General features: G+C 37.9%; 1 protein-coding gene and 1 non-coding gene across 3 annotated transcripts in view; both read right to left on the bottom strand.

Annotated features, from left to right (window-relative positions):
- Positions 1-502: 502 nt before the first annotated feature.
- On the bottom strand, positions 503-638 carry LOC122069406. The gene has a single exon (XR_006137443.1). It is a non-coding gene; the product is annotated as a U12 minor spliceosomal RNA (small nuclear RNA).
- Positions 639-934: 296 nt separating this feature from the next.
- Positions 935-24,835, bottom strand: part of LOC122069384 (sulfate transporter 4.1, chloroplastic-like) — a 25,173-nt gene continuing 1,272 nt past the window's right edge. Inside the window, exons 1-18 of one of the 2 annotated variants that reach the window (XM_042633384.1) lie at positions 20,477-20,780; positions 19,846-20,346; positions 19,411-19,459; positions 19,017-19,218; positions 18,300-18,468; positions 15,856-15,921; positions 15,650-15,757; positions 14,172-14,279; positions 14,010-14,075; positions 11,960-12,020; positions 11,672-11,799; positions 11,353-11,394; positions 7,962-8,078; positions 2,967-3,018; positions 2,550-2,688; positions 2,323-2,411; positions 1,759-1,835; positions 935-1,650 (exon numbers count right to left, since the gene is read on the bottom strand). In XM_042633384.1, coding sequence (XP_042489318.1) covers positions 1,258-1,650; positions 1,759-1,835; positions 2,323-2,411; positions 2,550-2,688; positions 2,967-3,018; positions 7,962-8,078; positions 11,353-11,394; positions 11,672-11,799; positions 11,960-12,020; positions 14,010-14,075; positions 14,172-14,279; positions 15,650-15,757; positions 15,856-15,921; positions 18,300-18,468; positions 19,017-19,218; positions 19,411-19,459; positions 19,846-20,175 — 2,196 coding nt within the window. In that variant the 5' untranslated portion in view covers positions 20,176-20,346; positions 20,477-20,780 and the 3' untranslated portion in view covers positions 935-1,257. Of the gene's footprint in view, positions 1,651-1,758; positions 1,836-2,322; positions 2,412-2,549; positions 2,689-2,966; positions 3,019-7,961; positions 8,079-11,352; positions 11,395-11,671; positions 11,800-11,959; positions 12,021-14,009; positions 14,076-14,171; positions 14,280-15,649; positions 15,758-15,855; positions 15,922-18,299; positions 18,469-19,016; positions 19,219-19,410; positions 19,460-19,845; positions 20,347-20,476; positions 20,781-24,835 lie in introns of those variants that run through there. The other variant, XM_042633385.1, reaches the window with a different exon arrangement.

Genomic DNA, 24,835 nt, shown 5'->3' with positions numbered 1-24,835 from the left:
TTATTAATTGATATGTGAAAAGACAATAAATATAGTTTTTGAATAATTAGATGTAATGATTGTTTTGAACTTTCACTACAGGATTTAATTAGGTAGTAACTCCTCGATTTATGTATATATTATTATTATTATTACTATCATTATTTTGTCTTAAGCTATTTTAAATGTATCATCCAAAAAAAAATTCTCAAAAATTACAGTATACCGTATGCTAGCATCCAATAGGAGCCCTGTTAGAAACATTTAAAACTCGGAATAAGGAGTCGAATTGATCCAGAAAAAAAAAAAAAAAATCTAAAATCAGCTGTGCCCCAGAATTCAAAAAATAGCAGTTAGTTTTGGGAGAACTTACAAGAACCCTAGACACAAAACAAACCTGAAAATATGCCTTGGGAAGCACAAAATTGGTAAATTGCAGTTAATTTGGCGCCATGAGAGCAGATTCTAGTTTAGTGAAATTAAGTATATGCTTAACTGAATTGGTTGGGGGTTTGGGTTATACGGGAGGCCAGCTCGAAGCAGCGTCAACGCTCGGCGAGCCTATATCCCCTCCAAAAATTCTCGCGCACCAGAAGGCTAGCGCGGCGAGAGGCTCTGACCGCTTGCTTTGTTTTCCTTATTCTATTAGTTTAAGGTAGTTTGAAATCTTGCTCCACCTTCGTTCATATAGCATGTCTATGTTAGAGTATTTGGATTCATTTCCGTTGTGGGACTTGTGACTCAAAAGCTAAGAAGAAAAATTATTTTCCCTTCCTCCCATTGGTTTGAAAATCAATGTACAATACCAGATCGGGTGAATTGATTGATCTGAATCGAAATCAACCAAGTTCAATCTCGATTCTTGTTATTTCAGAGCGTACGATCCAATCTGGGTTTCTAGAGTTGAAGCAAAATCTCACTGATTTCAGTAAATTACCTTGGCATGATAACCCAATTGGGGTGCAATAGGAAAGTCTAAACTTGTAATACTTACAATCAATGAATTATTACAATGTTAACAATCAAAAAGCACTTAACGATTACACGAAATACAAAGTATTGCAAGTTCGGGAGCAAAGAGCCAGCTAACAAGAATATAATCAAATCCCTCTGCCTCCTATTGGGGGAGAAGAGAGAGAAGAGACCCAGGGAGCACTAGTGTACGCTATCCTCCCAGACAGAGAACTCAACCCGTAAAAAAATTATATAATACAAGCACTGTTATTGGACTTCACAAGCCTCAGCAATAGCACAGTTGCACAAAAAATTCTGCAGTACTCATGGCTTCTTAGACAATAGTGTCTCTGACTGAGGGTCTGTCCCACCCTCACTTTGTCTCCACAACCTCTGCAATAAACTTGGTTGCCTTTCAGGTGGTTGTACCACCCCTTCTGTATCTCTTAATAATCTAGGATCTTGGTCTCCTGACTCCACATCAGAGTTTGAGGAGTCCTCCCTTGGCTGTTTCGATGATCTTTGAGACAAATTTAGTTTACTCTCGGATGGTGGGTCCACCATCTTTGGAGTTCCTTGTGAGCTCCGCACCTGCTGGAGGCAGACTTGAACAGCATCATGCAATCTCACAAAGAACCACTCCTTTCCCACAAGCTCAATTACACCAGATCTGGCAAAAGTCAGTAAAACTTCCCGGTTGGGGTTGGAAATAGCAATCTGCAGAAGAACCCAAAAGTTCGAGAACAGCTTTATTTTTCTCAGCTCAAATTCAAATAGTTAGTTAATTTGGCCATCCCTACTATGTAATCAAGAGAGACTTTTGACCTGGATGTCCCGTGATTTGTATTCCTGATGCAAGTCTTTTAGAGCTTGAGCAGCACTGGAGTCTATATATGTAACAGCTGCAAGATAATAACAACAATTTGGGTAATCAGACATCGATGATACAAGCGTCCTAATTCATGTGGAGATTGTTCAGCAAACTAGTTAAATGTTAAGGCGAACAAGAGAATGAAGAGATTTAAGTTATCCAACAGCCTGGTCCACAACTAATCAATCACAATAACCCACAACTAAAACGGTTTTCCCTATCCCCACCCAAAAGGAAATAAAAAGGGCAATGAATCTCAATTCATCTCAACTGATTTACAATTGTGATGGCAAATTTGAAACCACATAATAAGCTAAAACAAGTGGTGCCCTGTTCATGCCGCATAGTTGTCAAGGTGATGCTTTGGCATTCAAGCTCCTTGACAACTACAGCCGCCTACGCTGGTGCCTTGTTGGTGTCGCATTGCGTCTAGGCCCCCTCCAATGCCTTGGGGTCACCTAGATGCCATGACAACTATGGTATTGTCTACATATAAGTTTTTTGACGGTGAGACTTACGTGACATCTCTATGATCACAAAATGAACTCTTTCAACTTCTGGTCCACGTCTCATTGATCCATCAGTATTGAGTTCGTATTCCCGCAGCCTGAGAAAGGAAAAATGGGCTTGGTTTTTCATCACAGAAAAATAACACTAAACAGAAAATTTGAGCAATAACTCTTCACAGAATACTGAGAATCTCAGGTTGATATTTTATTCAGTATAGAGAAGCATCAGTCTTCACCTATCTTTTATGTAGCTCGTATTTGCAAAATAAATGGGTGCATCAATCCGAACAATCACTATCCCGTTATAAGTGTATGCTTCAGGGTACTGCTGGGTGTTTCTGTAAACAGTGGTTCCAGGAAGACGACCCAAAATAGCTGCAGTAAAAACCATTAAGAGGAACTTATAATTATAGCATATTAAGTGAATGCTCAAATTCAGATGATTGGAATAAAATATTCTGAAGTTTCTCAAACAGACGCCATATATAATATATAGACAAGGAACACAGCGATGGACATAATGAGAGGGAAACACCAAGGAGAACAAAAAACGTACAACAATTGAGAATATTAATATATGGCATAGTGAGACTGGTTCAGTTTTTGGATTTCATTATCGAGTTTCAATCTCATGATACAAGAAGTCCACTCACCAATATGTGGATTTGCTGATTCGTGGATGACAAATGCAAGAGAGAAGCCAACCTACAATATCAAATTTCTGCACTTAGATTAATAAACTTTATCCAGTAGGACACTGTTTGTGTTGTTTATGCATATAGACTCAGTGAGCTTGAGGTCACAAGAACTAAGACTCACTCAAAAATAGTTTGAAAAATAGACATTACTTCACTCAAGGATGAGGATCAATTTCTTGGAAGCATGTAAAAGACTCAATTTTGAAACCAAAGACCCTAGAGGCCACTTCATTTCTTATACATTTTAAACTGATGAGGTTTCCCCCAGTAGGACATAATGGAAATGGAAGATGATTCATGTCAGGAAATATAAATGGAAAATTTATATTCACCCAAAAAAAATTATAAAAGTCTAAGACAAGTATGAGAGCCTTTCATATTTCCTTCAGATCATTCTTGTGGGTATAGATAGATGATGCAAGATCGATTTGGCTAGCTATCATCAATCTTTCAAGGCCAATGGATAATAGACTATGATTTCTATAGCATAGTTTACTTCAAATGAGTAGCAAATCAGACAGTTGCAGGCAGTATCAATATTCAATAACTACATAGTTCACCCATAAAAAAAAAATTAAGTATTTCAGAAGTTGAAGTGTTGAACTAAAAGAAAATTCCCTATTACCTCACCCTTGAATCACCAAGACCCATTAATGGTTAACTAAGAAGAAAACAAACACCAACCTCCAACCATCATCTTCAGCATTCATTTTCTCAAATATATAAATCCAATGTAGAACCACATCCTTCAGTATTTATCAGAATTTTTTTCTCAATGTATAAGTTTCAGCTTAAACTTAAACAACAACATTCCCAAATAGAAAGTTTTCCATTTTCCTTTCCTGTTCTCTTCATTCTTTTTAGTTGCACAAACATAAGACCATCCAGGAAAAAGTATTCTTTCGATGAGTAGGAATCCAAATTATTAGGTTCTGCTCAAAGAGAAATCTTAGGAGAGCATCAAATACCCTTCATATTTTATTAGGATCACAAAGGACAGTTTGAAAGATGTTATCTGTTTCAAAGACATAATTGGCAGTTCAAAACTTCATAACTTTGTGAAAGATTGATGAGGAATCAAAACTTAATAAATTCAACAAGATCGAGCATGGAGCGGTGACGGCTGTGTTGACTTAACCTCTTTCCCTTTTTTTTCCCCTTGAATATTTCAACAATTTAGTTGCTTAACTTTCAGTCACATGTATAGATAGTTGTAGAGACCCAATTTTGTCAACCTCCCCCGGCTATGATGACTCACGGATCGAGGACACGTCCTTTCGCTTCCGATCAACAGAGATGAGAACTAACTGAGGTAACCTAGCCCCAAAACACTCCCTACACACCCGGAAACCCCAGAAACCCTATGCGGGGAAAAGAAGAGTCCAATTATGACATCACGTATACAAAGGAATCCAGTCCAAAGTGACCGTACGGATAGATAATACTCGGAATCACGATTCCAACGACATGGTGCGTCAAAATCGGACCATCGGATCTCCCGCGATCATCCCCAGAAGAGGGAATCTTTCCAGAACCATCGGATCAGAATCCGAGGAATATTCTAAAGAATACTCCCCCGCGGCCCTTGCCCACCCCACTGCCTTGCGGCCCTACACCCGCGGCCCCACGCCACACACCCGCGGCCCCGTGCCCCATAGCCAGGTGGTCCCGCCCTAGCCTTGCTCCCATGCGGCCCCGCGTGCACGCACTGCGGCCCTGCCCTGCGCACCCACCCGCCCCACTACCCTACTGCCCCACGCCCGGTGTGATTTTTTGCCTGAAAATCCCACACCCCTCGCTTGCATACCCCGCGCCCCTGCTAGCGTACCTATGCTTCTGCACCCCATTGGCTGAAATCTATAAATACCCCCCCCTCCTTCACTTCCAAAAACACACTTCAGCACACTTGAGAACACCCTTCTCCCCTTCCTTGGTGGCTCCCCTCTCACACTCGAGAGCTCCCTTCTCCCCTCCCTTGCCTTGCATGGCCATCCTCTAGCCTCTCCCTTGCCTTGCATGGCCACCCACTAGCCCCTACCTTGCCTTGCATGGCCACCCACTAGCGTCTCCCTTGCCTAGTGTGGCACCCTCCTAGGCCCGTCCCTTGGCTTACCGAGTCCTTCCCAAGCCTTCCCTAACTGAAGCTCTGCTGAAACCCTAACCCTAGAAGCAGCCTTCCCTAGCTGAAGCTCTGTCGAAATCCAAATCCTAGAAGTAGCCTTCCCTAGCCGAAGGTCTGCCGAAATCCAAATCCCAAAAGTAGCCTTCCCTAGCTGAAGCTCTGCCAAAACCCTAATCCCAGAAGCAGCCTTCCCAAGCCGAATCTCTGCTGAAACCCTGATCTAGAACCAGCCTTCCCTAGCCAAAGTTCTGTTAAACTACCAGCTCGGGAATTGCTTCTTCCCTAGTTGAACCTCTGTCCAAATATTTGAAGATCACCACAGTCAACATCTCTCGAGAAAAGAAGTTAAAGGTCAAGACCACCTTCCCCTGAGCTGGGAGAATTCACGAGAAAGTTTGTATCCGCACCAATCGGGGGCCCACCCCTCTCAACCCGAAACAGGGGTGAAGCTTAGGTATAATTTCTCACTCGAATTAGTACAATGTAGACTCTTTATTTTCCTTGTTTTAGTGTACATATGCAATTATTTCTTTTATCAATGTATATGTGTCATAATTTAGTCATGTATGCGGTATAGAATAATTGTGGAAAATGCTCGTTCTTCAAACATCTAGTAGGAAGACCGGTTGAACCGGGTAGATTGGGTGCCTAATACCTTCCCAATTCTACAACCTGACACGTACCCTAATCTCTGGACCAGACCAATTTTTGGGCCCTTTTCTTAGGAATCGGGCCCACCCTCAGGTCCTAGGCCCATAATCCTAGGTGGCAACTCCAAACCCCTTTTGTATGATCCCAATCCCCCATATTGGACCATCATCAACTCAAGGAGAATGTACCTCTGAACCGCATTCCTCTTCCTCCTCTTCCTCCTCCTCAAGAGAAAGAGCAGAGCCCTGCGAAATAGACCCCCACGTATCTCCGAGCGGTGATACGGTGGTGCGGGGCCCACAGAGGCACACACACATGGAAGAGAAAGTAAAGGAGAGAGAGAGAGAGGAGAGAGGGCCAAGAGGAAGCTCCCGACAGCCGCCACCCTCACAATAGTTTATTTAATGGAGCTAATATCTTCATTATTTAGCTTAGTTTCTCAAACTAACATGAAAGAATGGACCTTGGAAAACTGGAAAAGAGAGCATGAGGAGGTTCTCATTCAACCAGAGATTGATAACTCAAACAGATTAGGCTACAGAAGCCTTTATGAACTTCAATCGGCAGAAGAGCTATCCCTTTGAAGGTATCTTTAGATTTATAGGTGCTAGAAGAAAGAGGTGAAAGTTAAAAGAATGCTAAATAACAAAAAATAATCAGACTATGGAAGGGGAAAAAGATATCATTATTGATTTCTTTACTATGATTTGAGGAGTTTTAGAGCCCTAGATTATATTGTGTGGCTAAAATGAAAAAGGCTCAACGAAGGTACTATGGGTTCCCATATCCTGAGGCAAGAATCACAATGCATGCACCTAATATAGAATATTGCATATAAAAATATTTAAAAAATACATGTGTTAAGGATAAGGGTTATGTAGACTTTCTAGATTCATTAACTGTGACTGTACTATGACTCAGCCTTTTAGCTAGAATACCTTATTTGTAATCCATTATCCACACTATAAATAAGAACGGCCTCTGTCACTCTAGACAAGCCAAATCATTCTCCGAACTTTCTCTTCTCAACTATTTACAGCATTGAAGATACAAATAAAGCAATCAAAAATTTTACCAGACATATCAATATGCAAAGTAAACCAGGCCCTAATTTTAATTTGCATATCTAACTCTAGAACTAATCTCAGAAAAAATTTCATAACTAATTAAATTGGATTTCTCCTCAAGCTCATTGAGGAAGATAAAAGGCCAGGAAAAAAAAAAATTGTACCCAACCAACCCTAACCACAAGCTTATCGCATTGTCCAGCACTAAGGCATATCGACAGATATACATACACACATAGAAACAAAATAATTTAGAGAAAATTTTCAAGAATTGTTAAGCCAGGTTCTTCTTGACTTGTTCCGCTAGGAACCTGTTGTTATGTTGATATCCATTGTTGTGGACCTTTCTTAAGAGCTTGAGCTCTTGGGATGAGCGATGTAACATGATATCAGAACCAGGAGGTCGGGTGCTCGATACCGACTAAGTGTGGGGGGTTTGTGTTGTATTTTTCTGTGCCGCCCTCACACCTTATGCCAGATAATGGTTTCACATGCAGAGCCATATGAGTATAGTCCTGCACGTGCGAGGGAGTGTTTGTGTTGATATCCATTGTTGTGGTCTTTTCCTAACAGCTCAAGCATTTTGTATAAGTGGTTGTAACAGAACCAATTAATTTTTGGGCATTTCATGGAGCATGTCTAGAGGTAGTATGACTAAATCTATAATACACATGATGAAGGTCTAAATGAAGTAATTTACATACATCAAATTTATGTCTCTGAACAGTATAATGATCCAGCAAATTGAAAATAAATAAAAGGGTAAATTTTGGTCATTGGTTTATGTTCTATGTGGGAAACTGGAATTCGTTGGTAACACATGCAACATTATAAGTACTAAAATAGGGACTCAAGAAATCTAAAATAGCAATTCAAACAGCGAATCCATGGACACAGTAACAACAAAAGAACTCCTGTATATTATATCAACTAACAGAGAAATATGGCAGGCACATGAATGACTATGTATACCAATATAAAGGAGGGAACTGAACAAATATCAAGGAATTGGTAGAGAGGACATATAACTAAAAGCCATAGGAGTCCAAGTAAATAGATAATAATGCATGCTATTTCATATTTGATTTAGCAAAATGTGTCCAATCTTACCCCAAGAAGGACACCAATCTCAATACCAAGGAACAACGTTGCGATGCAAGTAATGGTCCAAAGAAGGAAATCTTTTTTATCGACATGCCATAAGAAAATAGCTTCATCATAATCCAGCTGAAACAACAAACAATAAGAGAAAATAACTACAATGGTGAGCCATGGTAGGTTGAAACCAGAGTGACTTATTCCTATAATCGGCACATATAGAATACTTTGAACCACCAATACACAAACTGCTATGTGTGAAATTAAGCTTTTGACTTTTGATCAGTAAATTTAATGGAAAAAAAATTTGCATTAGTAAGAAGAAAATATTTCTCTTTCTATCTAAAAATTGAATAATATTCAAACTGTTCAACAAAGGCACCTGAAAATGCAATCCAATGGTCCCAAATTTACTTGAAATATTCATTTCAGTTTTCTTACAAAAAACAACTTCTTAAATTTCAATAAGTTTAGTGGGAAAAATCAGTTACTAAATTATATTAATATTGTTTTTACAAAATTAGACATTTTGCTTGGATATCCATTAAAAAGTATGCTTATCTGAAAATTTACGGATTTACATAAATCTTTTTTACTTTTTTTTTGGCTCCAGATCATTGAAGAGTTCAAGGCAAGGAGAGGTGAAAAGAAGAGGCTTTTGATGGCTGTCTTCTGAACTACATATTTACCCCAAGAACTAAGGTGATGCTTCTTTTTTAGGCATCAATATGTATAACATTTCAGGATATGTCTGTAGCTGATATGGAGCTAACTGAAATACCTGTTTTGTATTGCTTGTCCAATTTGGGCCTGTAAAGTGCAGAAAGACCTTCGGATATCCCTCTGTTTGGGCCTTTCCCTTTAAATCTTGAATTATCAAAAAAATTTATTTTCTAGAATTTTAAAAATCATGTTAACAATTTAAAACGGCAGCCCCATTTAGTTGGGAAAAGGCTGAGTTGTTGTTTCTATTGTTCTGTTGTTATTAACAGTTTAAAATGGCATTTTAAACCAATAAAGATTTTATGATTGATAAATTAATAATTTTTGATATTTAGAAACGATAGTTTCAGGTTTTCTTTAATCTCGATAAACTTTATATTTTCTATATGTAGAGGTATAAACAGAAATAAATTAGTATTATGATGTTGGAATTTTTTGGTATTCAGTAAAAAAAGCAGTACAGGGAAATAAATAACCAAAAGTAAAAGGAAAAGATAAGTAGATATGCACAAATATATCAAATATAAGGGTTCTTATGGAAAAAAGTGGGAAAAAAGAGATACTAAGCTGAAAAAAACAGGTCAGTTCAGCCGGAACGGCTGAAAATGACCAAAACACATCAGTTCAATCAAAATTGCAGAAAAGGTCAAAAACTGGCCAAATTAAGCAACAAAATTTTTCCCGGCTTTCTTATGTTTTGATTTTTTGTTATATGTATCTTTTCATTCTTTCTGGAAACAAATTTTCTTTCTACATTGATAGGGGGGTCTCCCCCCCTCCACCCCTCTCAAAGAAAGAAAGAAAAAGGAAGCAAATCAAGGTAAAAATAATTAGGAAAAAAGAAGCTTGAAAGGCAGCATGGCCCCTGCACCCAGACACAGAGGGGGCAAAATGACCGCCCCATCCCTCAGAAAGTCAGAAATCCCACCCTTGTTGATGCTTCCACGCACACTCCTATTGGCTACCGCTGATGGAGGGGCCACGCTTCCTGTCAAGGAACCCTTTCCCTAGAAATTAAATGGATACTGTTTTCACTTTCAGGTTATATTCTTAGCACTTTGTTCTTTGTAGAGAGCTCTCAGGCACTTATTTCTCCACTTACCAATGCAGGAGACCCATCTCCAGCAACTGTTTGTCGCCTAATTTATTAGTATCTGGAGTCGGCTTTTTCTACATGTACAAGGTTTGGTTTGTCCACTGGTACAAAAAGTATATGGCGTTGACCGTTAGGGGTTAGTAAATCATGAGTACATTTCAACAAACAAGACCTGAACTCTTCAGTATCCCAATTGGTTGGTAAATGGATACCTTAAGTTACAGAAACCATGTGCCACAAGTTCTGGAGAAGACCAAGTAAACTGCTCAGAAACCAAGGGCTGTGATTGTAGTTGGAGGAGCACTGAATCTAAGGACATATCTGGTAAGTTTTTGCTTGGATTGATTGTTAATCCTTGAGCAGCTCATAAGTCATGAAAAGAGGGCTCCACTTAGCAAGCAGATAAAATCATATAAGTCTTTTCATGTATTTTTGAGGCATGAGGTCACTAATGCTATCTTGACTTGTTTTTTAGGCCAATTTGGATGGTGGGGATGGACAGCACTTTTCTTTTTTTTTTGTTTTTTCCTTCCAGGTGGGTAGACAAAACCTTCTAAGGCTAAATTCATTTTTAATGGATTAATATCCAGATTTCTTTAGGAGGATCGATTGGCTGTCCCCTGTGCAATATCACAGGGGCTGAAGAGAAACAAAATTGAAAATGTTTCGACGAGGGTTAAAACCAAAATCTGTGTAGGCTCAGCCTGCAGCCAGGGAATTTGAAGGCATAAATAGGGATCACTTGGACAACAATTGATGATTAACCTTGGGGCTTGGACATATATATGCTTTTTGAATATATTTTTGTAATTACTGTAGAAAGTTACAGCTACATCTTTTCATCTATAGTTTTCCAGATTATAGTAATTAAAATATACTCCCATTGCTGATAAAAAAGAAAAGGACAGAGAAAAGAAATGACACATGGCATTTCAGTTTTAGTTTTGGAGTGTGTGATGATTTCTATACATTGTAAAGGAGACACATATAGCATTGACAATTACTTTCTGGCATATGAAAATGATTAATAAGAACAGTTTGGTGGCAGAATTACCCATATGTGTTCACTGATATACATTTCTGAAATACAACTGGATACAATCCCGACTTAAACAATGGGTACCGCATTTATAAAAGGGGAAAGAAAGTGCAATTATATCATGTGAATTTAGGATCTACAGAGATTCTGAGATTGGTTGGGTTCTAAAGTAAACACGCTTATTGTTACATTACCATAGGGCATTTCAAAAGCATCAACAACGTTTTACATGATATAGTCCATGTTGAAGAGCTTGAGTGCTAGCAATGAATAACTACCCAGACCGATATTGGATAAAGATGCCATGTCTTAGATACAATCAATCAATACATTTAACACAGTTAAAACTTGACTATTCATGTATAAAGACGTTAATTATTTAATGGTAAACTAATAGATGTTAGAATCAATTGAGAGCTATTTCATCCTAAAAACATGAGGCTACCTTGTATAGAAGGAAAAATGTTGCCATCCATGCAAAGCTAAATAGGATAACAATATCTAGAATGAATTCATTATCAGGATGGGAGCTATAATATACTTACCAGACCCATAACAGCAGAGATCACAATAGCAGCCAAAGCACACTGAAACAGACACGCATTCTTTAGAAGAATGTAAAACAAGAGTAGGTATGAAAGGACAGCGTCCAATGTTTAACAAAATATTAATGCAAGTATGCAACTATGCATGGATAAAAGCAACCACAGTTTGAGATAATGACAGATTTTGCAGCAGTAACCAAAAGGACTACTCAATGTGGTAGCACATGGTTTTTCAAATCAGGCCTCGTATGAAAGAACACTGAAGTCATATATAATGTTTCAAGCATAACCAGTAGATGTTTCATCATAGAAACCAGACCTGAGGAATTTCCCTAAATAATGATGTCATGAACAAAAGAGCACATCCAATTATGATTCCCATAGTAATTCCAGATAAGCCAGTTTTTGCTCCACTTTCATGGTTTACAGCTGACCTGGAAAAGGAGCCTGCATAGTTAAAAATATTATCCTCAGGTAGCATACACATTGAAAATTTTTCATGATGTAAAAATTTTAGAACAATATGAATCGTCTGCATGTGTTTCCATTAGTAATAGTGAACTATGAACCAATGCAACACTAAAGACATCATAAGCAGGCAGCTCACCTGTCGAGGGATATGCTTGAAAGAAGGAACCACATATATTCGCCACACCAAGACCAAACAACTGTAAAAGCAAGAGGGCAGAAGAAACTATCAAAATTTTCGCCATACATATGAAATGCACTTACTGCACTACCATATAGAGCTAGCCCTTGACTAAATAATGAATCCTACACTAATGATACATAATATAAATACTTTGATTATTTCCTTTTCTTTCAGTTGGCTAGATCATACGAGTTCATATACAACCACAACATGTATAATCATATCTGATTATGCACCTGATGTGGGGGCACAATTTCACCAGGAATAAAAAAAAAGGATTTAGGGGCACAACACCACAAAAAACTGTGATATCAGCATCATGTGGATCGTTATATCACATAACTCATTTTATTGAGGCTCGAATTGTTTCCATGTAAACAAAAAAGTAAGTAGATCTAAAAAAAAAAAGGTGTACCCGCTCCCACCACTGCGGGATCTAGGGATGGCCATAATGTACACAGCCTTACCCCCACTTCGCGGAGAAGCTGTTTCCCTAACCGCAGGAAGGAGTGTTTACCATCCATTAGTGTCCTTTGCCCAAAGTTTGGAATCCATCCAACACCCTGATTTTCTGTTTATTGAAATCTCCTAAAATCTGGGCTTGAGAAGAATTGGATTATTTGACTGATGGTTCTTATCCTGCTGTTAGATCATTGAGACATTGTGGGGTTTGTATCTACCATTGGGCTGTTATATCCGACCAGAATTAGAGACCGGTCAAAATGGTCGAATTTGGCTTCTATTGGACTGCTATTTCTGGCTAGAGTTGGTTCTTTATTGGTGGTATTGGTACTAGTCCTTCTTGATATATTTATCTACTATCGGGCTGCTGTTTTTGCCCTATATTGTGGTTTTTATTGGTAATTCTGCTGTTGGCTATCTCTTCATATATATAATGGGTGATTCAAGACCTCTAGTGGACTCTGTATACGTCCAAATTACATCAATCAACCTTAGTGGTGCCTCCAACTATTTACTTTGGGCTCAAGCAGTGAATACATCAATGCCAAATGTAAGATGGACTATTTGATTCATGATCCTCCACCTCCAGACTCGAAGGATTATAAAGGATGTATGAGTGAGAAAGATACTCTCCTTGTCTGGCTCTACATTCTACACCACTGTTAAAGGTTTCTGGAGCAATCTCAAAGAAAGTTTCTCTCAAGGATAAAAACATGTCTCGAGTGTACGGTCTCTATGAAAAGTTTCTCTTTCAAACAGAATGGTAAAAATCAATATTGTAATAGTCAAGCTGCTATTTAGATTACTAGTAATCCAGTTTCCCATTATCAGACTAAACACATTGAGGCTGACTGCCATTTTGGGAGGAATGTTGTTATGAAGAAACTGATTTCTACTCCATTTGTTAACTCTAGAAATCAACTTGGTAATATCTTAGATGTTGTTTAGTCATGCGTTTCTTAAGGGTTGTTCCAATCTGGGCATGGGAGATGCATATGCTCCAGCTTGAAGAGGAGTGCTAAACAGTATAGTGTAGTGGTTTTAATAGATTGCCCTTACTTGCAATTTGCCACGTATTAAGTTATAAGTATGTTGAACTAGGCCATGGTATGCTATTCTGAATCCTAACATGAGCTCTAGGATTCCTCTTTCCCCCCACCGTGTTCTCCCTCTCTTCTCTATTCTCTCTTCCTTTCTTCTTCTTCTTCCTCTTTACTCTTGTAGGTACTCATTTCCTGGTTCTCATATCATTAAAGTTACAAATAGCAAAAATATTAACTAACACAATCTAATGCATCTATTGAAGCAATCTACTTGTTTCCTTTTTTTTTCTGTCTGAATCTGTTTGTGTTTCGACAACATTATAGTAAATCCATTAAAGACATGATCAACATAATACTCACATAGTTTATGAAAAGCTGAAACCTAAATGAAGAAAATATCTTATAAGTCATAAGATGAGCATAGGCCTTGATAACATGCAATTGAAGTAAGAGGATCTAAACAATCAAAAGGGAGTGCCAGACATTCTTCTGATCCATACCTCCATATTTGAGTCCAACTCATACCCATTCTTTGCAGCCAATGCTTTGGCAATCCCCACAGATTCCTGGAATTTGAAAGATAACTCTATACAATTAAGAGATAAATAAATAGATTAAAGAATAGACAAAACAAGTGGAATAAACTCAATTACTGCTCTTACCAGTATAGCCACACCAGTGATGAGAAAAGTTGTTGGAAGCAGAGACATTACATAACCAAAGCATTTAGGAACAGAAAACGATGGAAGGCCCTGAGGTATATCTCCTACCTAAAAGGAAATAAGAACACTTAAAGATCCATCGATGTCTTTGCAAGCTCCGAAGAATTTTAAAATTTGGTAAAAAGATCGCTACCTGGTTGCACACCCCTACGCCCAGACACAGGGGGTGGCAAAAAGACCACTCTGTCCCCCTGGCTGGTTGCCTGAGCTCTTAACCTGGTTAGTCCCTGCGCTGGTGCAGTGGCCACGCAACCTGGTAGCAATCCCAGCCCTTAAAATTTTAATAATAATGTAGCATGTCATGCTCAACTAAAGCCACTCACACACAGCAACTCCAGCTGCAGCCGCCAACCAGTGTTTTCAGAATTGGATGAAAGTAGATGTTCAAACTGCTAGAACTGTCGACCAGCCCTTGTTCTAGTTGTATCAAACCTAGATCTTTCTTTACAGATAGCATCATTTGTACAGATCATCTGACTAAACCATCAAATCTGACAATGGGACTGTTAAGCTCTAGGGGCAATTCTGTCCTATTGGGCTTAGTATTCTGCCCTATTTGTTTTATTTTTATCTTTACTTATTGCAAACCCTCAGATAATGGATTGGGTCAAGAGAAAAATAGAACCTAGAGAAGTTCAAACTCACATCAATCTAACAATATAATTGATCTTACCAATAGAGCACAAGCCTGACAATCGAACAAGATGGTCAAGCCCTCAGATCATGAGTCAAGCCAGATGAGGGAAGGTTTGAAGTTTCAACCATCTGAATATGTGAAAAAGATCTTACTAATGGCCCACAACCTTAAAATTATGCAGACAGTTTCTTTCTCTACTTATTTATTTTCCATTGTCAGTCCATTAAAACTGGACAGTCAGAGTCTTGGACCATTGAACCGTTTGACCCTATAAAAGATGATCTGAACTCCATTTTACACTTAAACTACTCTCTGGGTCACCAGATGGAGAGGTCAACAACACCACTCTTTCAAGAATCAAATCCTGCTTGTGTCTGGGTTGGGGCTTTGACCCACTCATGTTGGCAAATAGGTCACTGGATTCCCAGTTCTTTTGGCCAGGCCAGGTCACAAAATGCTGCATCTGGAAAATTAACATCCTCAGTCACATGCTTCCAAGTTTCATTTCTGGTCTGAAGTTTATGGGTTTGTTAACTTCATGAGGCGTCAGTACTATGGATACTGCCAAAGATCGCTTTCCTGGTGGATACGGGAACAGGCTACAAGGGGTATGCAAGTGCAGTTATAATTCAACATTTCAAATTCACTAAATTACTTTCAGTGCATAACTTAATTATAAAATTTCCATATAGGTCAAACAATATTGCAGCCCATGACCATATAATGTAAACAAACCCATACCAGGCCAGTAGGTTATGAGTCAAATGTGAACCATTCTCACCACAGAAATAGATGACGGTTTAAATATTTTCACAAAAATTGTGCCCACAAAAACTGCAGTAATGGGACCAGCTGCTCGTAGGAACCGCAAATATTTATATGATTTTCCCTAAAACATGCAAACCATGAAAACCATCAAGAAAGCTTCCATTAATTATATTAGAATGAGACAACAAATTCACAAAAAAATCATCAGTAAGCACCTACCAAGTGCTTCATGACTAGAAGAAGCACAAGAATGGATGTTCCCATGACAAAGGGGGGCCAAGAAAACTACAAAAGCAAAATATCACCCAAGATCAGCAGAGGAAATATATTAGTTCACAAAACTTTGAAGCAAGAAAAACCACTAACAGTTAGTAACTATATAGTAGACTTTTTCAAATGGTTGGGATCTGAAGTAACTTTCTGGGACACTTCTACACACAAGGACACACCACCGAATTCTGTTGTAACAATTTCTGGGTTTCCTTTCACTTTCTTTTCTTATTGGGGCAACATGGATTAACATCTATTGTTGAATATAATTCATGCTTTTCCCCAGAAGAGATATTGTAGGTGGCACATGTAACATGCCTACAGGTATAGTGTACCACTAATATTCAGCACGTTAATACTATAAAAATAGTTCTCTTCTTTACATTAATTGTACTTCCAAACCCATAAAATCATGTTTTACCCCGTCAATCATATTTAACATCCTTTAATATTGTTAGATTCTAACACTAGCAGCCATATAAGCGCAAGAATGTGTTCATATTATCATAATCCCAGGTCAGAAAAAAGAAATCATATATTCCATTTATAGGTAGCTATATGAAGCTCTTCTTCAATCAAGGATCATATATTCTGGTGCATGTCATTGATAGTTTGAGTCATGTTCACATAATCGTAGGTTCTAAGTACGGAACTATGTTTGCTTTGTTTGATTCGATCCAATTCAGGAGGTACATCTTTGTTCATTCACGATAAAGGAGTATCAAATCCTCCTATCAGAAGCCTAATAATTAAAAGCAATTACTCACAACAATTAAATGTGGATGGTACGTCTTTCATCATCAGAATCATGAAGCATTTGTTTCCTCGTGGGACCTGATGCAGCAGTAAACCACCAGCAAACCATGGCCATCAACTGGGTCAAACTGGACCAAGAATGGACCAATAGGCTTAATTTTTTAGTGTCCAATGGGTTATATGGGTCATGGGCTTAGTTTTTAGTTTTCTATCATAATGGAACATTCTATAAACCCAAATATGAGAGATTTGATGCCTACACAAAAATAGGTATTCATTTAAATTTTCTTAAAGTTTTTAGATACTTCCTATTTTGAAGAGTAAAGTTGTAATGGGATTTTCCTTGGCCTGCACACTGAGAGTTTCCTAATTCTGTTATTCTTAGTTCTATAAATAAAGAGAAGGGGATACACAACTCCCCAACGATATTGAGATTTAAACATAGCTTTTACTTGTTAATTCTGTAAGATTCAGAGCTCCTGTTGCGAGATGCAGGAAAGCCCTTGGTGGAATGCCAAGTTGGACTGGTGAAATGCTAGTCAAGTTCTAGGTGAGAAGCCTAGTTCATATCCTTCGTCCTAGTTCATATCTTTCATTTTTCTATCTTCTTCTTCTCCAATCAAACATGTTTTCACATAAATTTCTAGTGCTGTTATAGTAGCCGATTCTACCCATCAATCCTTGAGTCTGTTTCAGAACTACAGCTTAAATTCTATTGCTATCTCTGGAAGTTCTTAATTTCTGAAATCACTTTCTATTTCTGTTTACTTTAGTTTCCAAATCAGAACATTGTTTCTATTTTTCTTTTGACTTGCTATTTCTTGGTTTCTACTTGCTATTTTCTGTTCTGGGCTTTTGTTGTATAAATAGAGTAAACTGGTTTTCCTTCAATTCAGGTTCTGTCCCTATATCTGCGATCCTGTGGCAAGCTGATCTCTTACTGGACTTCACTGGTTCAAGATTAGCACTGGATTAGGACCCCAATTGACTTATTGGACTACGCTTTATATTCAATAATATTTTAAAATATTATATCCCATCTATATAATCCAGGATGCCACCAGTGTCTTGACTAAATCACACCAACTTGAAAAACAGAAAAATGTAAGATGAAACTGACAAAAGAATTAATCCATGTACAAATGTCACTCCAGTGTTGTAACACAACAGTTTAAGGTCACAAAATGATGATTAATAGTAATAATTTGACAAAAATGGATGAAGTAAGAAACAATGACAAACCCAAATATTAGATTATGAAACTACTTGACATGAAAAATCAAGGAGCATGTTGAATAATGAAACCTTGAGACTTTATGATCAAGGAGATTTAGGACCAACACAAGTCCAGGCATATCATAGAAATAGATAGGAAAATAAGACAAGAAAACGCCAAACTAAATAGAAGTTTTAATTCAACTTGGTTTGTGATGCTACATATCAAGCTCAGTAGCCAATGGGGTCCAGAGTACCAAATAAATCAAGAAATAGAAAATTCTAATAAACAGTTCATGCAAATAAAGTTTCACTTGAGAATGAGTTTATGAAGTTTTAATAGGCTCCAATGGACAAAAAAGTACAAGAAATAGCATAAAAAGTAGCCAGAGAGAGTGTCTGCACTTGACATCGCAGCATACCTCATCGATTCCGGATATTATACTTTTAACAAGTGGCACAATTTTGCTACTCCGTACTATATCATATCCCAAAAAGTATTTGACTTGTGATAAGGCAATTACTACGGCCGAAGCTGTTGTAAATCCAGAAATCACTGCATGGCTTACAAAACGAATAAGCCATCCTAACCTACAGAGAAGTATGGATGCAGGAATTAATGGATTTATTTGGGAGAGAACAATTGACATAATATCATCCAAAAATATGACTCCATATTAACCATTACGTATTTAAGTGGATACCGTTATAATATATTTCCCGAGCAGTAGAAGCTAGGCATAATGCTGCATAGTATCATATATGCTATCTCTTTACCCCCCCCCCTTTTTTTCTTTTAGAACTTTATTTTCTGTGTAAGGAGCACAATAGAACAAGCCCCTGCATTAGCTTCAGTTGTATAGGTATTTCAGTCTGGCATGTTTTGCTAGGCTGCCTGCCATCTATCTTACACCAATAAGCATATGTCCAATTCACGTATTTTCCAATACTTAATAGCCTTTCCTCTGTGTTTTCACTAAAGATAAAAGGATCTTTCTGTGTGTAAGGCCCAAGGCATGATTGAAAACGATCTTCTCAGTGCAAAGAGGAAAATGCAGCCTTTGGATATGTGGGAAATTTTGTGTCACCATGTGATCTAACTTGAAGATATCCAGGGTTGAGGTTATTGGGAACAATACCTTAGAAGGCCCATTACACATTCCAATATCCCAACCATAAGCGCCAACAGTATTGCAAGTTCTGTGTACAACTCATCAGTAGAATCAACAACTTCGCTCAACACATTAGACACCAAGAGAGAAATCAATGCTACTGGACCAACTGCAAGCTGGCGAGAAGACCCAAATGCAGCATACACAAATACTGGAACAAAACCTGTGTCTGTTTAGCAAAACCCAAAATCAATATTCCAAATAAGTTATACAGACCATTCTACACTTCTACGAGTACAAAGGATTAACCATAGGAGTACCAAAGTACCACTATGGGATGAGGGCAACAGGCCACAGGCCCACTACCTTGAGAATAAGATACATAAACAAAATGGTGGTGAATATTTATTTATGAACTTACAAAGTCCGTAAATTGGATGTAGCCCAGCTAATTTTGCATAAGACATAGCCTGAACATCGAGGAACAAAAGGTCAAACTAAAATAGTAGTTGAATAGCAGACCAATTAAAAGAGTGAATTAAGCATAAACTAGGTCGTATAAGCATTAGCGAGAAAATTTCATTTTCAGGGAAGAAGAAGAAGAAGGCAAAGAAACAATTATATCGTAATAGAAAAGTTCCAAAGTAAGATCAAACATACAAAAAGAGAAAACGGAAAACAAAAACAATTTGCATAGAAAGAAATTCATCTAATCTGCAAGAATTCATAGAGAGGAGTAATTCAGTCTATCAAAGCAAACGAATTCCTCACTCTTCGTACAGGAAGAAAACCTGAACTGGTTTAATTTTTTGTTTTTAAATAAAATGTCGGGAAATTTAGAGAGAGAAAGAGAGACCTGGGGGACGAGCATGACACCGACGGTGCATCCGGCCATGAGATCGTTCTGTAGATACTCCCTCCATTTGTAAGTGCGAATCCATTTAGAACAAGGGAAGAAAAGCTCAACCCAGTTGAGCGGCGACATGGAACTTAACTTGGAGCACCATCTAGAGATCAAAGGGAGTAAAGGCGAAGGAGACGAAGAGGGCACGGTGGGGTGTTGCAAAGGAATGACCTTCACCTGTCGACTACTCGACATGGGAGGAAGTGCTGAAAGATTACTACTACTCTCAGCAGCCACAAGGTCTCGAGAACTGGCTGAGGCATACGTTATCTCCATGACCATTCCCCACCCCCCTTTTCTCCTGACTCACCTGGTGAGGTGTTTGTCTTAGAATTCGACGACTCGGCCCCCACCCACGAACCACCTCACTGAATCACTTTTTTCGCCTTTCTTTCCTTTCTCTGAATCATGGGCGCCCGCCAACCGCCAACCACCAACGGCCAACCCTTTTATCTAGAGAGAGAGAGAGAGAGAGAGAGAGAGAGAGAATTGCTCAGTCAGGAGCTTGCTTGCTTGCTGTCTGTGCTAGAGACGGAGCAGAAGAAAACAACGTTAAAAATTGAGGGCGATTTTGGTTAGATACCTTCGGTGAGGAGATGTCGTCAAGACCTTTTGAATTTGGATCAAACACACCTAATCTTTTACATTTCTTCTTCACTTTTCAAATGATTCCCTGGGAAATGAAGAACTAAAAGGAAAAATAATTTATACAGATTTTGATAATTAATGGATGAAATTACCCAATTAAGACCATGGAAAGTACCAAATTCTTGCCTGGGTTGATCTGCCTGTCAACCAGGCATTCAGGAATGGAAAGCAACTCCTAAAAGGGAATGGAAAAGAACAAAAGGAAAAGTTGTTCCGTTTTGTAACTCCGAAGATTTTGAGGGGTCGAAGTTAAAACAGACGAGTCGGTTTACGTAACTGATTGAAATAACATGTACAAGGAAGTGATTGGTGATAGGTTCATTGCGTCACATCCTGGAACTCAATTCCAACAAGGAAACTAAGAAACCATGTTATTAAAATGGGAAAAAGAAAAAAAGGTTCCAACATCAAGTATGCTCATGATTACAAGAATGCAGACGTAATCGTTGAATTTATAAAAGGGGGATTTGCTCACTTCCTCTACTTGTCCAATATTTATTAAAACTTTCTAACCTTTTTTTTTTTTTAATAGTCTTATACTTTTTTATTTTTCCCTACTCTTCTGAAATATCTATATTACCCTTCTTTTTCACGTATAATCTATTAAGTTTTGTCTTATTCAAGCACACGAATATAGCAAATTTAAAAAAGAATAATTTTGTGTATGATCTCTATCTATATAGGTATCATATATTCCAATCGAGTATTTGCATTGTTGATCCAATATTGTTATCAATTCTATATTTATATCGGTATCATATGTTCCAATCGGATACCACAAGTTTTTTTTTTTTAATCCCTAAAAACATGTGTAACAATCCTAACAGGGAATATAACTTTGAGATTACTGATCCGAATTAGTATCAGCTGAGACCTATACCAATCTAATACTGATAAAAAAATAGATTATTAAATTTGTGATCATGGATGAGACAAAAAAATAATAATGATAATAAATAAACAACATTCTTGATGATTAGATGAGACAAAATAAAATAAAAATATATATATAATAACAATATTAAATAAATAATATCTTTAAGGATATATCAGCTATGCCAATATCCTTGATAATTGGATGAGAAAAAACTTGTAAGTGGTTTAGTTCAAACCATGTTTTGAATTAGTCAATCTGAAAAGAAAAAAATGTAATAGGTTATAGGTGAAAAGAAGGGTTAATCTGGGTATTTAAAAAGAGCAGAAAAGTTAGAGATGTAAAAATCAAAATGCAGAGGAGTATTAGAGAAAAAAAAAGGAAAAAGTAAGAAGGTTTTAATAAATATAGTCCAAGTATAGGGGAGTGATTGTAAATTCCACTTTATAAAAATATGCCCACCAATGCCAAAGGCGCACCACCAATTTCTTTATGGGTCTATACCAATATCACATATTTTTAATGAAGGAAAATCTTGTCAAGTTGAGTGGCACAAAGAACAATGTTCACGGGAATCAAAGGGGAGGGGTGACATGATCATTTCATTGTCCCGTATGAGTAGGGGTGCTATTGGACAATGTTCTTTTTTTTTGTACAACCATGTTTTTTTAATGAACCCATATATACCTTTTTTTTTTAATCCACAAAGACAAGACTACTTTACACCCACATTATTTTTTAATTCGCCTATACATCATACCAAGGTCAATTAAGCCCATGCTAGCTTGGAGTTTGTGGTTAGGCTAAGTAATTCAAGCCAACCTAAGGGTGAGCTGAGTTAAGAGATCTTATGGTTGGATTGGGGTTTTATAGAAGTCAACCCAATCCAATCCATTGACAATCTTAGGAGTTAATGATGATATTTACGAGTCTTAAGAATTCATTTATAGCATCAAATCACATTGGATAAAAAGATAACGCGCTATTTTAACACTTAGAATTCATATCTTTGGGTGTCTAAGAAGTCCCCTTGATATTATTTATAGGGGGAAGAAACCACTTAAAAGCACCTTTTCAAAAGAGGTGTATGTTCAAGAAAAACAACGCCACCGGCATATTATGAGGTTTTGTTCGGCTTTGAGTGTTGGCTCGAGTACATACAAAGCCAAACAGAGAGCAAGACGATTATCTGATGTCAACTTGTGTGTATAAATGGTTGCTATTTATAGACAACACCTAATCAACGTCGACCGAAAGGAACCTAGAAATAAGTCCAGCTTGAAACAAAAAGAAAATACTTCATTTTTCAAAACACCAATGTGTAAAAATCACTCAAAATCACGAAAATAAAGGACTAGAGATATTTCTTTTTAAGAAACCTATCATTGGAGTACCCATTCCCATATATCAACTATTCTTCCTTCTTATCAATTTTCAGAGTAGGATTAAAAATTATCATAAACAAAAATGACTTGCTAAAAACACAACCACCAAAAAGATCAAAGCACATGGGAGGAAAAACAAAACTTTAAAGTTTTTTAAACTTCATTATTTTACAATAGAAGATTATAACTACTATCAATAATCAAGATAAGATGATTTTCAATAAATAGTTGATGGCAACCCTCAAAAGAAAAACAAACAGAATCTTGAGAAGGGAGAGGAGTGGAATCTGTCAACCGAAGAGAGTTAGCGTGACTCAAAAGGTGAGCGCCTCGTGATGAGACGATGTTCTGATTATTCTTGATGCTGCATGATGAGACGTTGATTTAACTATTCTGGTGCTTCATTCTCGTAATGAGACGATGTTCTAATTATTCTTGGTGCTGCATGATGAGACGTTGATTTAATTATTCTTGGTGCTTCATTTTCGGAGCCTTTGTCAACATCTCATTCTCATTCTCTGTGCCTATTTGAAAACATTGGATTATCATCTCACCACATGGCATTCACAATTGATCCGAATCACCTGAGATCATGATTTGAGGAATCGAATTGGATCGATCAATTCAATCGGTTAGAATTGACCTTAGATCAGTAATCAATATTGGCCTTGACCAATTTGGATTCTTGACCAATACCAGGTGGTTCAGAGTCCACAATCCTCTGCAATGAGCAGTGAGGTGCAGTGAGCATCAGAAGGATAAGAACATCTGAACATGTGCCCCAAAGAGTTCCTTGTCACCCGATGCTCACTGTACCGATGCAGTGGCTGTAGACAATATTCTGGCAGTGGATTGGTAGGGATTAAGGGTAAAATGGTCCAAAAATGGTTTTAAACCTAAAAGTAAGGGCATTTCTATCTAATCCAGAGCAATCCGGATCCTCATCGGCCTTGACCAATCCCACTCCCAAAACGGAATTCTCAAACCTTGCTCTGGATTATAGCCAAGTATACAACAATCAGATTCTCTACTCTAGATCAACATTGAAAGAAGCCTTACAGAGCGGCCTACATTATTGAAGAAGGTAGTAAAACTATAGAAGACAGAAACATCGAGATCCAGTTCCTTAATTTGGAGGAGGGAAGAAGATGGCATCTGCAGTCCTCTTCGACCGGAATAGATTCTCTAACCCTGGATCAACATTGAAAGAAGCCTCAAGCACTTTAGGAGACAAAGCTTTCCACACAGAAGTACTCCCAGCCATATGGGTGAATCACTGCATTCCATCCAAAATTCTCAGAATTAGACACAAAACATTCAGAAAAAACTAGCAAAGAAATAAATAAATAACCCTCTAACGAATTAAAGGCAAGAACAGGAGGATAGGGATGAACAAACTAAAGTATCCAAATCAAACTCTTCTTACATCTACAATATACAAGGGCAGAAGTTGAACTCTCAGAATCTCCTTCTAGTCTAGAAGGGTTATCAGTATAACTAATTCATACATATTCTTGGAGTGTCCAACCCAAAACCCCAAAACCTTGAGGCATTAGGTGGAGATCATGGTTTCAAACAAGGTTATCAAGGCTTAAGGCTGCCCAAGGCGAAGGAGGAAGGCAAAAAATCAAGGCGGCAGGGACCAATTTGGGTCTCAAATCCTCTACGGTGAGCAGTGAGAGGCAGTGAAGATACACAGGCTGGGCCACTGCCTCCCTGCAAATGATTTTTGTGCACCAATTTGACCCTGATTCCAAGTTTAAAATCCTTGTGGAAAAAATTCATAAGTATATGAAGGCATCAAGGACCAAACTGAATCAATATGCGACTATATAACTCCCAACATCTCAACACTCCACCTCGCGAACTAAGGAGCTAACTAAGAAAGGACAACAAAACGGACTCTTAGGCTCCGTTTGGTATCGTTCTAAAAAAACGTTTATGGAGTTTTTTTGTTCTATTGGAACGAAAAAATGGAATCTTCTGTTTGGTGCACTTATGCTCCGTTTCTGTTTTTTTGGAACAAAAAGTGAAA

Source organism: Macadamia integrifolia, unplaced genomic scaffold (genome assembly GCF_013358625.1).
Source record: "Macadamia integrifolia cultivar HAES 741 unplaced genomic scaffold, SCU_Mint_v3 scaffold595, whole genome shotgun sequence".
Lineage (NCBI taxonomy): Eukaryota > Viridiplantae > Streptophyta > Magnoliopsida > Proteales > Proteaceae > Macadamia > Macadamia integrifolia.
This window is presented reverse-complemented; position numbering and strand designations above follow the sequence as displayed.